Source organism: Alligator mississippiensis, chromosome 7, assembly GCF_030867095.1.
Source record: "Alligator mississippiensis isolate rAllMis1 chromosome 7, rAllMis1, whole genome shotgun sequence".
NCBI classification, from domain to species: Eukaryota; Metazoa; Chordata; order Crocodylia; family Alligatoridae; genus Alligator; species Alligator mississippiensis.
Genome location: NC_081830.1, coordinates 2,960,746 through 2,972,561, shown reverse-complemented (window position 1 = coordinate 2,972,561; position 11,816 = coordinate 2,960,746). Strand labels below are relative to the sequence as shown.

General features: G+C 47.6%; 2 protein-coding genes across 2 annotated transcripts; both read left to right on the top strand.

The window, feature by feature from the left end:
* Nucleotides 1-2,385: 2,385 nt before the first annotated feature.
* On the top strand, nucleotides 2,386-3,321 carry LOC102560615 (olfactory receptor 11G2-like). The gene has a single exon (XM_006266567.2). The coding sequence runs from the start codon at nucleotides 2,386-2,388 to the stop codon at nucleotides 3,319-3,321; it is 936 nt and encodes a 311-aa protein (XP_006266629.2).
* A 2,455-nt stretch (nucleotides 3,322-5,776) lies between these two features.
* LOC102577043 (olfactory receptor 11H6) lies at nucleotides 5,777-11,067 on the top strand. The gene is made up of 3 exons (XM_019479447.2): nucleotides 5,777-7,472; nucleotides 8,959-9,074; nucleotides 9,769-11,067. The coding sequence occupies exons 2-3, from the start codon at nucleotides 9,045-9,047 to the stop codon at nucleotides 10,717-10,719; spliced, it is 981 nt and encodes a 326-aa protein (XP_019334992.2). The 5' UTR covers nucleotides 5,777-7,472; nucleotides 8,959-9,044; the 3' UTR covers nucleotides 10,720-11,067.
* Nucleotides 11,068-11,816: the final 749 nt, after the last annotated feature.

Sequence of the window (11,816 nt, the reverse complement as noted above, 5' to 3'; positions counted from 1 at the left end):
AGGAACAGGGCGCTATGGGTTGGGACTGGCCATCGATCTTTACAAATGGGTCCCAGTACAAAAAAGGCTAAGAACCAGTGGTCTTGAGCATCATGTGTTCTTATGACCAGCATGGAGAAGGGTTTCCCATCCTCTAGACTGTGGTTTTAAAACTTCCTAAAGCCACAGAAACTTCTCACATTACTTCTTCTGCCATGGAGCCCCTACCACTACTCTTCGAACTGACATGGAGCCCGGGGACCTGGCCCCCAGTGGCAGCACATCATCTCTCGGCCTGTTCGGCCTGAACCCCTGATGATCTCTTGCGAAAGCTCACAGCTCCATGGAACAGAGTTTGAAAACCACTGATTTCAACTGGCCCTCAAAAGCACACCCAGGCATGGGGATGTGTTCCCTAGGCAGTACAGCTGGTCTAGAATGATGATTATCAACCAAGGTGCTGTGGTACCCAGGAGCACCATGAGGTCCTTTTAAGGGTGCTGCATCATCTTAGCACTGTTAGGTGTGCAAGTGCCTACGTGTGACCTGCTGAAGAATGCATTGCATTTAGACTTCAGGAAGGCCTTCGATACGGTATCCCACCCCATACTGGTGAACAAGTTAAGAAGCTGTGATGTGGATGACTGCACAGTCCGGTGGGTGGAGAATTGGCTAGAGGGTCGCACCCAAAGAGTCGTGGTAGATGGGTCGGTCTCGACCTGGAAGGGTGTGGGCAGTGGGGTCCCGCAGGGTTCGGTCCTTGGACCGATACTCTTTAATGTCTTCATCAGCGACTTGGACGAGGGAGTCAAATGTACTCTGTCCAAGTTTGCAGATGACACAAAGCTATGGGGAGAAGTGGACACGCCGGAGGGCAGGGAACAGCTGCAGACAGACCTGGATAGGTTGGACAAGTGGGCAGAAAACAACAGGATGCAGTTCAACAAGGAGAAATGCAAAGTGCTGCACCTAGGGAGGAAAAATGTCCAGCACACCTACAGCCTAGGGAATGACCTGCTGGGTGGCACAGAGGTGGAAAGGGATCTTGGAGTCCTAGTGGACTCCAAGATGAACATGAGCCGGCAGTGTGACGAACCCATCAGAAAAGCCAATGGCACTTTATCGTGCATCAGCAGATGCATGACGAATAGATCCAAGGAGGTGATACTTCCCCTCTATCGGGCGCTGGTCAGACCGCAGTTGGAGTACTGCGTGCAATTCTGGGCGCCACACTTCAAGAAGGATGAGGATAACCTGGAGAGGGTACAGCGAAGGGCAACTCGTATGGTCAAGGGCCTGCAGACCAAGCCCTACGAGGAGAGACTAGAGAAACTGGACCTTTTCAGCCTCCGCAAGAGAAGGTTGAGAGGCGACCTGGTGGCTGCCTGTAAGTTCATCACGGGGGCACAGAAGGGAATTGGTGAGGATTTATTCACCAAGGCGCCCCGGGGGTTACAAGAAACAATGGCCACAAGCTAGCAGAGAGCAGATTTAGACTGGACATTGGGAAGAACTTCTTCACAGTTCGAGTGGCCAAGGTCTGGAACGGGCTCCCAAGGGAGGTGGTGCTCTCCCCTACCCTGGGGGTCTTCAAGAGGAGGTTAGACGAGTATCTAGCTGGGGTCATCTAGACCCAGCACTCTTTCCTGCTTATGCAGGGTGTCGGACTCGATGATCTATTGAGTTCCCTTCCGACCCTAACATCTATGAATCTATGAATCTATGAAAGCTTGCCTAACTTTATTCCAACCGTTCAGTTCGCCCAATAAAGGATATCACACCCCAAAAATCCTTGTTTATTTGCATAATTTGTGGACCAACATGGCTACAACATCCCTCTAACACTACAACGCACATGATTCACAAGATGAACCCAAAGATTTCCCATAGGAATTCTTAGTGTGAAAACAGTTGTGATGTCCTGTTGTCTTTCTGAGTTCTGTCTGAGCAACAGAAGAAATGCTCTGTTATTTCTCTGTAGTCAAAAAATGTCTGGGATCTAAGTCCTGGAATTTTCTAAAGGGTGCCTTGTGTCTAACGAGGGGTGTCTAGAGTCCAATGAAGTCGAGAACAACTGATCTAAAGCATCCGTGCTGCGCCTTTTTCATGCGTGGAGGGTGTTGGATCACGTATGGACTTTGAAATGCATTTTGTGTGCGAGCGTGTTTGCATGTGTATGTGGCACGTATGAGAGCACTGCTCCCTGTGTGGGGATGGAACCATGCTCAGTGAATGAATGTCTGCTTTTCTATATGATATGGTCAACATTTTCAATGCTGATGACACAACAGGAGTCCTAAACTCCTAGATTTTCCAGCTCTACCCCACTAGAGCCTTATCCATTCTCAAAGCCAGGAATAAAACTGAGATATCTTGTGTGTCATTTCTCCAGATCCAAGCTTCCCAATGATTTTAAACAACGCCACCAGCCCTGTGACTGAATTCATCCTGTTGGGCTTTTCATTCCTGGACCAGACAAGTCGCCGTTTCCTCTGTGCCCTCCTCTCTTCAGCCTATGTTCTGACACTGGCAGGCAACCTTTGCATCATGTGGGCTATTCTACAGGACCCTCGCCTCCACCGTTTGCCCATGTATGTCCTCCTGGGGAATTTCTCTTTCCTGGAGATCTGCTACATCACAACTACAGTGCCACAGATGCTAGTGGATCTGGCGACTCCTCAGGGGGATGTCATCTCCTTTCAAGCCTGTTTTCTCCAGTCCTACTTCTTCTTCTCCATGGGAACCACTGAATGCTTCTTCCTTTCAGCCATGGCCTTGGATAGGTACCTTGCTATTTGTCACCCCCTGCGCTACCCCAGTCTCATGTCCCAGCGGTCCTGCTTACTCCTGGTGGTCTCTTGCTGGGTTTGTGGCTTCCTCTGGTTCATCATCCCCATTGTCCTCATCTCTCAACTCCCCTTCCATCACCTCAATGTCTTGGATCATTTTCTTTGTGATCCAGTCCCACTGGTGGCTGTCTCCTGTGCCCCTGCTCCCTACACTGAACATGCCCGCTATAGCCTAAGTTCCCTCCTCCTTTTTTCCACCTTTCTATTTATTCTGGCCTCCTATGCAATGGTTCTTAAGGCAGTGATGAGGCTGCCTCGAGGGGCTGGGAGACGCAAGGCCTTTTCCACCTGTACCTCGCACCTTGCTGTGGTGGGTCTCTTTTATGGCTCCGTCATGGTCGCTTATGCCAATCCAGCAGCCTCGGGGAGCAGTGGGAAGATGGTTACACTCTTTTATGCAGTGGTGACACCACTGTTCAACCCATTGATCTACAGTTTGAGAAACAAAGAGGTGAAGGAAGCTTTGAGGAGGACACTGTTGGGGGAGCGATAGCTGTTCCTGTCTAGCTCCTGGTGGTACTAGCTGGCTCACAGCATAGGGAGTGTAACAGGGTGGGTTGTGTCTGTAGGAGTCTCAGGCTGTATGGGCCCAGGAATGACACAGAGGCCTTTCACCTTTAGGAGACACTATCTCTGATCCAACTGAGCAAACACATTTTGTGTGTCTGCTAGGAGTCGCTCTGCATCTAATGATAAAAATCCATTTGACCGTTCACTTGGAATACAAGCCGTGTGTGTTTCTGTGCCTGCACAAGTAAATAAGTGCAATGATAGTGTGCGCCTGCATGCTGGATCCCCTCTTTCCATTTTTGGCACTATTTAATTTCAATTGTTTCCCTACATTCCCTACACAGCTCAAGTGCACAAATTTGTTGCCCATGTAAATCAGGAGAAATACCTGGAATATCAAGCTATATCACAGCCTAGGTTTGCTTGCTAAATGCCTGTCCAAATAGGAAGATATTACAGTGATTGCAAAAGCTATCCAGCCTCAGGCTCCATCAGGCCTTAATAGGGAGCGAGTCCTACAACTAAGCAGACATGGTGTATTGATGGTGCTTGCAGAAGTTAGCTCTCACTGATCTTAGGGACCGCAATGGGACATCAGGGAGAAGGCTGTCTCTTAGGTATGTAGGGTCCAGGCTGTTAAGGGGTTTATAGGTCAGACCTATCACCTCAAATTGCACCAGGGCCTGTGTACATCAAGATCTGTCGCATAGTTTTGGGCTGCCTTATCCTGCTCTGTACACCTGCAGTGGCAGGTCCTGATGAGGATGAAGCTGAGTACGGTCCTCCCACACGAGCCTGCAGGTTTGCTCTGCAGCTGGAGATTTGCTAGCGAGGCTATTCTGGCCTTGTCCCCAGCAGCCATGCTCAGGTATTGGAGACTGAGGGCTTGAGAGGAGGCACTGGCTACAAGGCCAGAGCAGTCTCACAGGTGAACTCAGCAGGACTTACTGCCCTTACCCTCCATAGGGAACTGCCCGCTCACTTTGGGCTTCAGGCCTTGGACTTAGACAGAAACATCTCACATCCATATTCATGTCACTGCCATACTCATGTGACAGCCCCAACACCAGAAACAGTCATGGCAGCTGAGACACACATCAGCAGTAGTCAGAAGTGGTGCTGGCTCATACCCTGGGGGTCTTGAAAAGGAGGCTGGATGAACACCTTGCCAGGGTCATTTGACCCCAGTACTCTCTCCTGCCATGACTGGGGGTCAGACTTGATGATCTGCTCAGGTCCCTACCAACTATGAAAGAAAAACAGCAAATATCACAGCTTCATGCCACTCACAGCTGAAATGTCTTGGAAAAAAAAGTAACATATTGGGTAGATGACTAATGGAACGGGCAATGTGTACTTGAGCTTTAGTAAGGCTTTTGATAAAGTAGACAGCAGCATAAATATGCATCTTCCAGGCTAACTAAATAAGATATCTATAGAGCCCAAGCTTTCATTAATTTGATTTCACTTCATCATGTGGTGTGAAAGGACAGGATAGAGCAGTGATTAAAGTGGAAAGAGTGATTTCAGTACAAAAGGTGGGAAAAGAGGAGGGAGCGGAAGGGCTGGGGAAGGTGGGAGGGGGATAATGCAGGGAGATGGGTACAAGCAAAGAACCCACAGGGACAAAGGGGCCATAAAAGCGAGTCCAGATAATGGAATAAGAGTCTGTAGTCCCTGTTTAAATCATGCTGTCCAGTCTGCAGATAATTTGCAATTATAGTTGGGTAGTTAAAAACCTGTAGGGATAGAGATTCCACAACCTCTTAGGGTAGCCTGTTCCAGTAGTTAAGACCCAGGTAGACAAAACCTTGGCTGTGGTGATCTAGTTGGGGCTAGTTCTGCTTGAGTAGGGGATTGGATTAAATGACCTCCTGAGATCCCTTCCAAGCCTAATTTTCTTTGATTCTACTGTGCCACACATTGCTTAGTACTTCCTTGTGTTGCTTAATTGTCTTATGCTTGACATTGCACATTTCTGTGCTCACTAAACTCTTTTTTTAGAGAACAGACTATTCTTGTCCAAGCCATTTTCATGACTCCAGTGCCACCATGTAAAGTTTAATACTGTATTAAGTCCAGTATCAGGAGCTGTCTGTAAGCCAAGACAGGTTTGTCCTCAGAGGCTACCTTAAGATGGTGATCCTTTCCCAAGAGGGATTGGAAGTCATTAATTATGTGTCTAAAGTGTCGATGCCCTGCCTGGCCCTCTTCCCACTATTGTGCTTGTGGCAGGGCACCTTTGGATATCAGGCACTTTAAGGGCAGAGTCAGGCAACTACCAGGTGCCTGATGACAACAGCCATTTTGAGAGCATGGGATATAAAGGCTGCAATTTCCTGCTGCCAGCCCAGGAAGGAACATCACCTGGCAGAGCTCAGCAGGAACATCTGGAAAGTAAGAGCAGGAGGCTTGTTGGTCCTGGGCATGACCTAAAACTGCACCCTGCCGGGGAAGGGTGGCCTGGTGGGGCTTCTGGTGGCACGGGAGCCCCCAGGAAATGCCAGGCCAGTTACCTCCCCAGTAGAAGGTGAGGAAGGGCACCTTAGCCCCAGCCCCCATCTTTGGGTGGGCTTTGGAAGCAGCTGTGGGAGTAGTGGGGCCAGATACAGCAAGCAGAGTGCCACCTGAGCCCAGCAGGGATGTGAGGTCCCAGAGACCCCAGAGGAGGTAACGTAGAGAGCATAGAGCATGGCTCTGCACAGAGTAGGGTTGAATGGACATAGTCCTGAAGGGCAATCCCGGGGGCACGTTGAGTAGGGTGAACTGGGAGTAAGCCTGAAGGGCAATGCAAGCGCCAGCCCCGTGAGTAGTTTCTCATGAAGATGACAAGACCCCAGGGTGGGGTGTAGTGCAGAGGCTGTAGAGGGGGTGTGTGGGGAAGAGGCCAAGGCATGGTCATGGATGCCTGAGGCCATAGTTTGGGCCAGAAGCTGAGTAGAGGGTTCAGCCAGAGAGTTAGGGGTGAGTCCTGACCCCAGTAAGTCCTCTGCCGCAAGAAAGCTGAGAATATGCTTGCCCTTAAGATCTTTCTTTCGTCCCAATGACCTGCTGCTCCAGAGAGGGAGGGAGAGTCCCTGTGAGACCCTGGAGCACCAGTCCTGGTGTAGGCTATGGTTACATCATGTGGATCCCCTCTGCGAGGCATGGGCTGCGGTGTAGGGGAGGTTGGAGCCGCAGATAGCGCCCCCTGGCATCAGGGCAATGAATGGGCAGTTCACCACCAGTTGATGGAAACTACAAAGTCGTAGCAGGCAAGACAGGGCAGACTGCCCCATAGAGACAGGTGGGTGGCTCGGCATGAGACACGGCCCCGAGCATGCCTCCGGTCACAGTGCTACTGCTTGTATCTCACATTTACCAGCTGGTCTCTAAAAGATCAGCACAAATGTAATGGACAGAGTTCCAGCTCAGCTGCAGATGGCTTTGGAGTCACACATATACAGTGAGTGTCATTTCCCCCAATATGTGCATACGTCCCCACTGCCCGACAAAACTAACGTTTACAGACCTGACGGGGTGCATTTTTGAAAAGTGTGTCAACTCCTATTATTTTATCAGCAAACTGCAGTGTTTAATTTTCTTACAGTCCCAGATCCTGGATTCGGAAGCTTTGTTCTGAGCTTCCGCTTTAATCTGAACCAAAAAAGAGAGAGTTTTCAGGTCTCGTGTTTGAAGCAATGACATTGAAAGTATGAAAAATCTGTTCTGAGGGACCTGCAGACCAGATCCTCAAGAGATGTGCTAGACAGACTTTGGTAAGAGGTTGAGCACTTTCTGTTGAAGCAGACGACACAACAAAGAGGAGAACAAAGACTTCACAGTTCACCCATTGCACTGTGAGGGATGAGGTGATCTCGTAAGGATGTTGATTAGATGGGAAAAATAACCAGCCTGGAGAGAGTTACCCTACCTCCCTCTGGGGCCCCTATGCTGAGTGAAAACAAACCCTACATTTTTCAGACAGCACAGGTTTTGATTTTTTTGGCAGACATTGCATCGTTCATAGGAAACGACATTTCACCCAAGTGCTCCTGAGAGGTGACCGAATGCTGCCTGAACGGAGGCTTAGCATGGAGACTGCTGGATAAGAGCGCTGTGCATTTTTGAGTTGCTTCCTTAAGCCTGCAAAGGGTGAGGGAGCTGAACAACTGGTGGGAGGATGCCAATTTAAGTATGCAAAAGATTTGCTCTTTTAGCTTTCGAATAGAACCTGAAAGTCGGTGAGATAAGCCATTGCATTAGTGAGGTGCCTGTTTTAACAAAACCAGTTTAACAAACCAGCATCACAGGTGGCTGTTTTAACAACAATGGCATTTATCAACCTAACGACTTATTCAGACACACAGGTTAAATGTAATATTCTAACTTAGTCCTTTCTATAATGTTTTAATCACATTGACATGCACAGAGGAACTGGATAAAGACCGCACTTAAATACCTAAGTATTTTAAATCTTTAATTAATGCTGGACATGAATACAACCTGTATGTTGCTAGTCTTTTACATGGAATCTAGATGTCCGTGGGTGCATCTATATGAGACGCTTAATGTGCAGTAGCCTAACAACACTGCACAGTAGCATGCCCGATGAAAACCATGCTAATACACTACGGCTACTGAACACTAAGTGTCACTAAAAAACCATACGCCGGCACTACTGCGCAGTAGTTGTAGTTACTGTGCATTTAGTTAATACTTCATTAAGCAAATAAGAAACTAAATGTGCAATAACTACTGCACATTTATGAATGTGTAGATGTGCTCCATATGATATATAATTCTTAATTTAGTATTTCCATAACAAAATTGATCTCTATAGAGATTTTAATTATTTTAATCATGGTGTACATGTAAGAAGTCTGGTCAGATACCTGATGAATCCATTTGTGGCTTACAAACCCAATTTGAGAGTGACACAGCTTGTTACAAGATTCACAGATCCATGTGTTGCCTGAGTTGATCCTACCCAGGACCAAGGATTGAGATAATAACATTATAAATGTAACATGTTTACACATCAGGAATCACTACAATCCTTACTAAATTAAGACAATAATTTTAATAAGTATCAAATCTAGAATTTAACATGGCAAGTTAATATTAATGTAACAAATTATGCAAATCTAGAGGCACACTGTTCATATTGAATCAATCTTTTAAAAAATTAGGAATAATATATTATAGTTCTTCATATTGCATTATTTTCACTCAACTCTACATAATATGAGCTCATGATTTTTGAAAAAGAAGCTATGGGCTGATATCATACATAGTCTGGAGTGTATTGGAATTAAAAGTATGAAAGGCTATCACAATCATTATTGGCTCAGTGCTTCCATAACAATAGGGATAGATAGAATAATCAAAAGTAGGCATTAATATAACACAGACTCGTTAGTTTTAAACTTTAAGTCCTGAAAATTGTGTAATCTGACTTGCCATGCAGACTGTCTGGGTCAGGGGCTACCTGTTTTGGGTCTGTGCAGTGTGCAGCAGAATGGGACCTGCCCAGGGCTCCCCAGTGTTTCTGAGTGACTAATGAAGAATAGCAATGATCATCCATTGACTTTATAAGTTCATTTCACTTCTAATAAATCATCCTTGATTTCACTCACAGCCAGGAATCGAGAGAGGCAAATCCAGGAACCTGGACTAACAGATTTTCCTTCTACATGTGAGTGAGGGTCTTCTCATCCATGATTGATGCCATCCCTGGATGTGTCTGAACAGCAGGTAAGGAGATTTGAAATGTCTCTTTGATCTAGTTCAATTTTGCCCCACGGTTTCCTAGGGAGAAATATTGTGGGTATAGTACTCAAAGGCATGTAGGTGGTTTTGACGTCTGAATCCCATTTTGAAAAAGGAAGTCTTGGCCAGATTCAAAAACCGGCTTAGGCACCATGTGGAGAGGCACCTGTGGAGAGTCTCACAAACACCTGACTGGTTGAGAAGTATTTGAAACCCCCAGTCTTCGTTCTGGTTTGCCGAGAAGGGATTCTTCTAGGCTGGCTTTCAAAAGCAGGTCCAGGTGTGGGAGAGCCAGGCTGTCCAGCCAGGGCCTCAGTGCAGTGGCTTTTCCCAGCAGGCTAGGTGTCCACCAAAAGCTGAACGAACCTGTGCTGAGTGGATTAACCATCCTAGGTGGATGTGAGACTGTTGCTTGTGCAAGCTACCGACAGACTCGTGCACATGCATGTCTGTATGCACACATGGTTTGACTGCTGCCCACAGCTTCAGTGATGGGCTGTGTTCAGAGTGCCACTGCTGGTCCATCGCATTCTCCATTGCAAATACCGCTTTGCCTTCAGATGTGGGGATTATAGCATGAGGAGTCCTATTTCCAGTGTCTCCCAGCTCTCGCCCACTAGATCCTTCTTGCTTTCTGGGGCCAGGAATACCAGGAGTGCTGTTTGTCCTTTTCTTCCAGATCCAGGTCTCCACAATGAATCCAGACAACGCCACCAAGCCTGTGACTGAGTTCATCTTGTTGGGTTTCCCTTCCCTGGAGCAGAAGAACCGCATCCTCCTATGCATTCTTCTCTCCTTAGCCTATACTGTGACGCTGGCAGGCAACTTGTGCATCGTATGGGCTGTTGTGCGAGACCCCCGCCTCAACTGCCTGCCCATGTATGTCCTGCTGGGGAACTTCTCTTTCCTGGAGACCTGCTATGTCACCGCCACGGTGCCACGGATGATCTCAGACCTGGCAACCCCCCAGGGAGATGTCATTTCCTTTCACGGCTGCTTCCTCCAGTTCTACTTCTTCTTCTCCATGGGGGCTGCTGAGTGCTTCTCCCTTGCAGCCATGGCTTTAGATAGGTACCTGGCGATCTGTCATCCCCTGCACTACTCCAGCTTTATGTCCCAGCAGCCCTGCCTTGTTCTGGTGGCCTCTTGCTGGTTCCTGGGCTTCCTGTGGTTCATAGTCCCCATTGTCCTCATCTCCAAAGTCCCTTTTTGTGGCCCCAATATTCTGGATCATTTCATGTGTGACCCTGTGCTATTGTTAGCTACTTTCTGCATCCCAGCTCCCCGCACTAAACTTTCTTGCTACGTCCTGTGTTGCCTCCTTATCTTCACCACTTTCCTCTTCATCCTGACCTCCTATGTGATGGTCCTTAGGGAAGTATTTAGGCTGCCAGAGGGGTCTGGTAGGCGCAAGGCTTTCTCCACCTGCACCTCACACCTGGCCATAGTGGGTCTCTTCTACACCTCTGTTATGGCGACCTACATCATTCCGTCAGCCCCTGGGAGCAATGGGAAGGTGGTGACCCTTTTCTATGTGCTGGTAACTCCACTGCTTAACCCACTGATCTACAGTTTGAGAAACAGGGAGATGAAGGAAGCATTGAGGCGGACACTACTGGGGAAGAGGTAATGTGTTTCCTCTGGCTCTCAGCTGGAAAGGAGTGGTGCAGAGAATCAGGCAAGGGACCTTTTCCTGCTAGAGGGCCCCTGTTCCAGTTCTGCCCAAGGGCAGTGGGACTGGCTACAGCAGGGACCTGGTTCTGGGATCTAGGGCATTTGAAGTCTAGGACATGCTAGCTTTGATCCAACTAACTAAGCAGAGCATTTGAGCAATTCTAAAGAGTCACTGTATAAAACTAGAGCAAAAATATTGTGTGTGCATGTGTGTGTATGTCCTTTGGGGGATCTGCTCTGAATGGCTCCCTACAGAGACAATCCTCTGAGCCCTGTGGACCTTGCATTTCTCCAGTTTAAGACCTTGCTAAAGAAAGAACTATTCGGAGCATTTTCTAAATTAAAGTGTATGTGGCGGGGGGACGGACCACAACAACGCCTGTCTGACTTTGGAAAATTATCTTTGAAAATGAATATCCTACACTTGAAAAAGTACATGCATGAGTTTTTGGAGGCTCAGCCCATCTCTAGAATTTACTATTTGAAATCTCCCCCTCACAAAATTTGTCTTAGAAATGAACATTTTAGAATGGATTCATTACAATTTCCACTTGAGAAAGAACTTATTTGAAACGATGCCTGAAAGATGAATTTCCCCATAATGTCCTGTAACTGCCAAGGTCTTTGTGCTGTGCTTTCTCATGCAGTTGGCAGTGTTCAGCCTGTTATAGAGGTCCATGAGATACACTGAGGAGTTGAGATACATGGGCAAGCCCAAACATCCCAGGATCACAAGACTGGTCCAAAAAACTCATGAAATCCTCAGAAAAATCCCGCGTGTCTGAAACATCCTGAACATGGAGTGCTTTTACATAGGTTAGGAACATAGGAAAGTAGGGGGGGAATGGACCTTACAAGGTCATTGCGTTGAGCCTCTTGCTCAAGGTAGGATCGTTCTAACTAAACCATCCCAGCCAAGTGTCTGTCCAACCCACTCCTGAAAATTTCCAAGAGACCGAGATCCCACAATGTCTCTAGGTATTTTGTTCCAATGCTTGACCACCCTCATAGTCAGAAAGCTGCTCATTACCATGAACCCCAGTTTCCCCTGTT

Bases quoted from the DNA above. Each gene is read 5' to 3' on its own strand.
- LOC102577043 (XM_019479447.2), top strand. From the start codon at position 9,045: ATGCCATCCCTGGATGTGTCTGAACAGCAG. The intron at 9,075-9,768 runs GTAAGGAGATTT...CTTTTCTTCCAG, and splicing joins TGGATGTGTCTGAACAGCAG to ATCCAGGTCTCCACAATGAA.
- LOC102560615 (XM_006266567.2), top strand. From the start codon at position 2,386: ATGATTTTAAACAACGCCACCAGCCCTGTGACTGAATTCATCCTGTTG.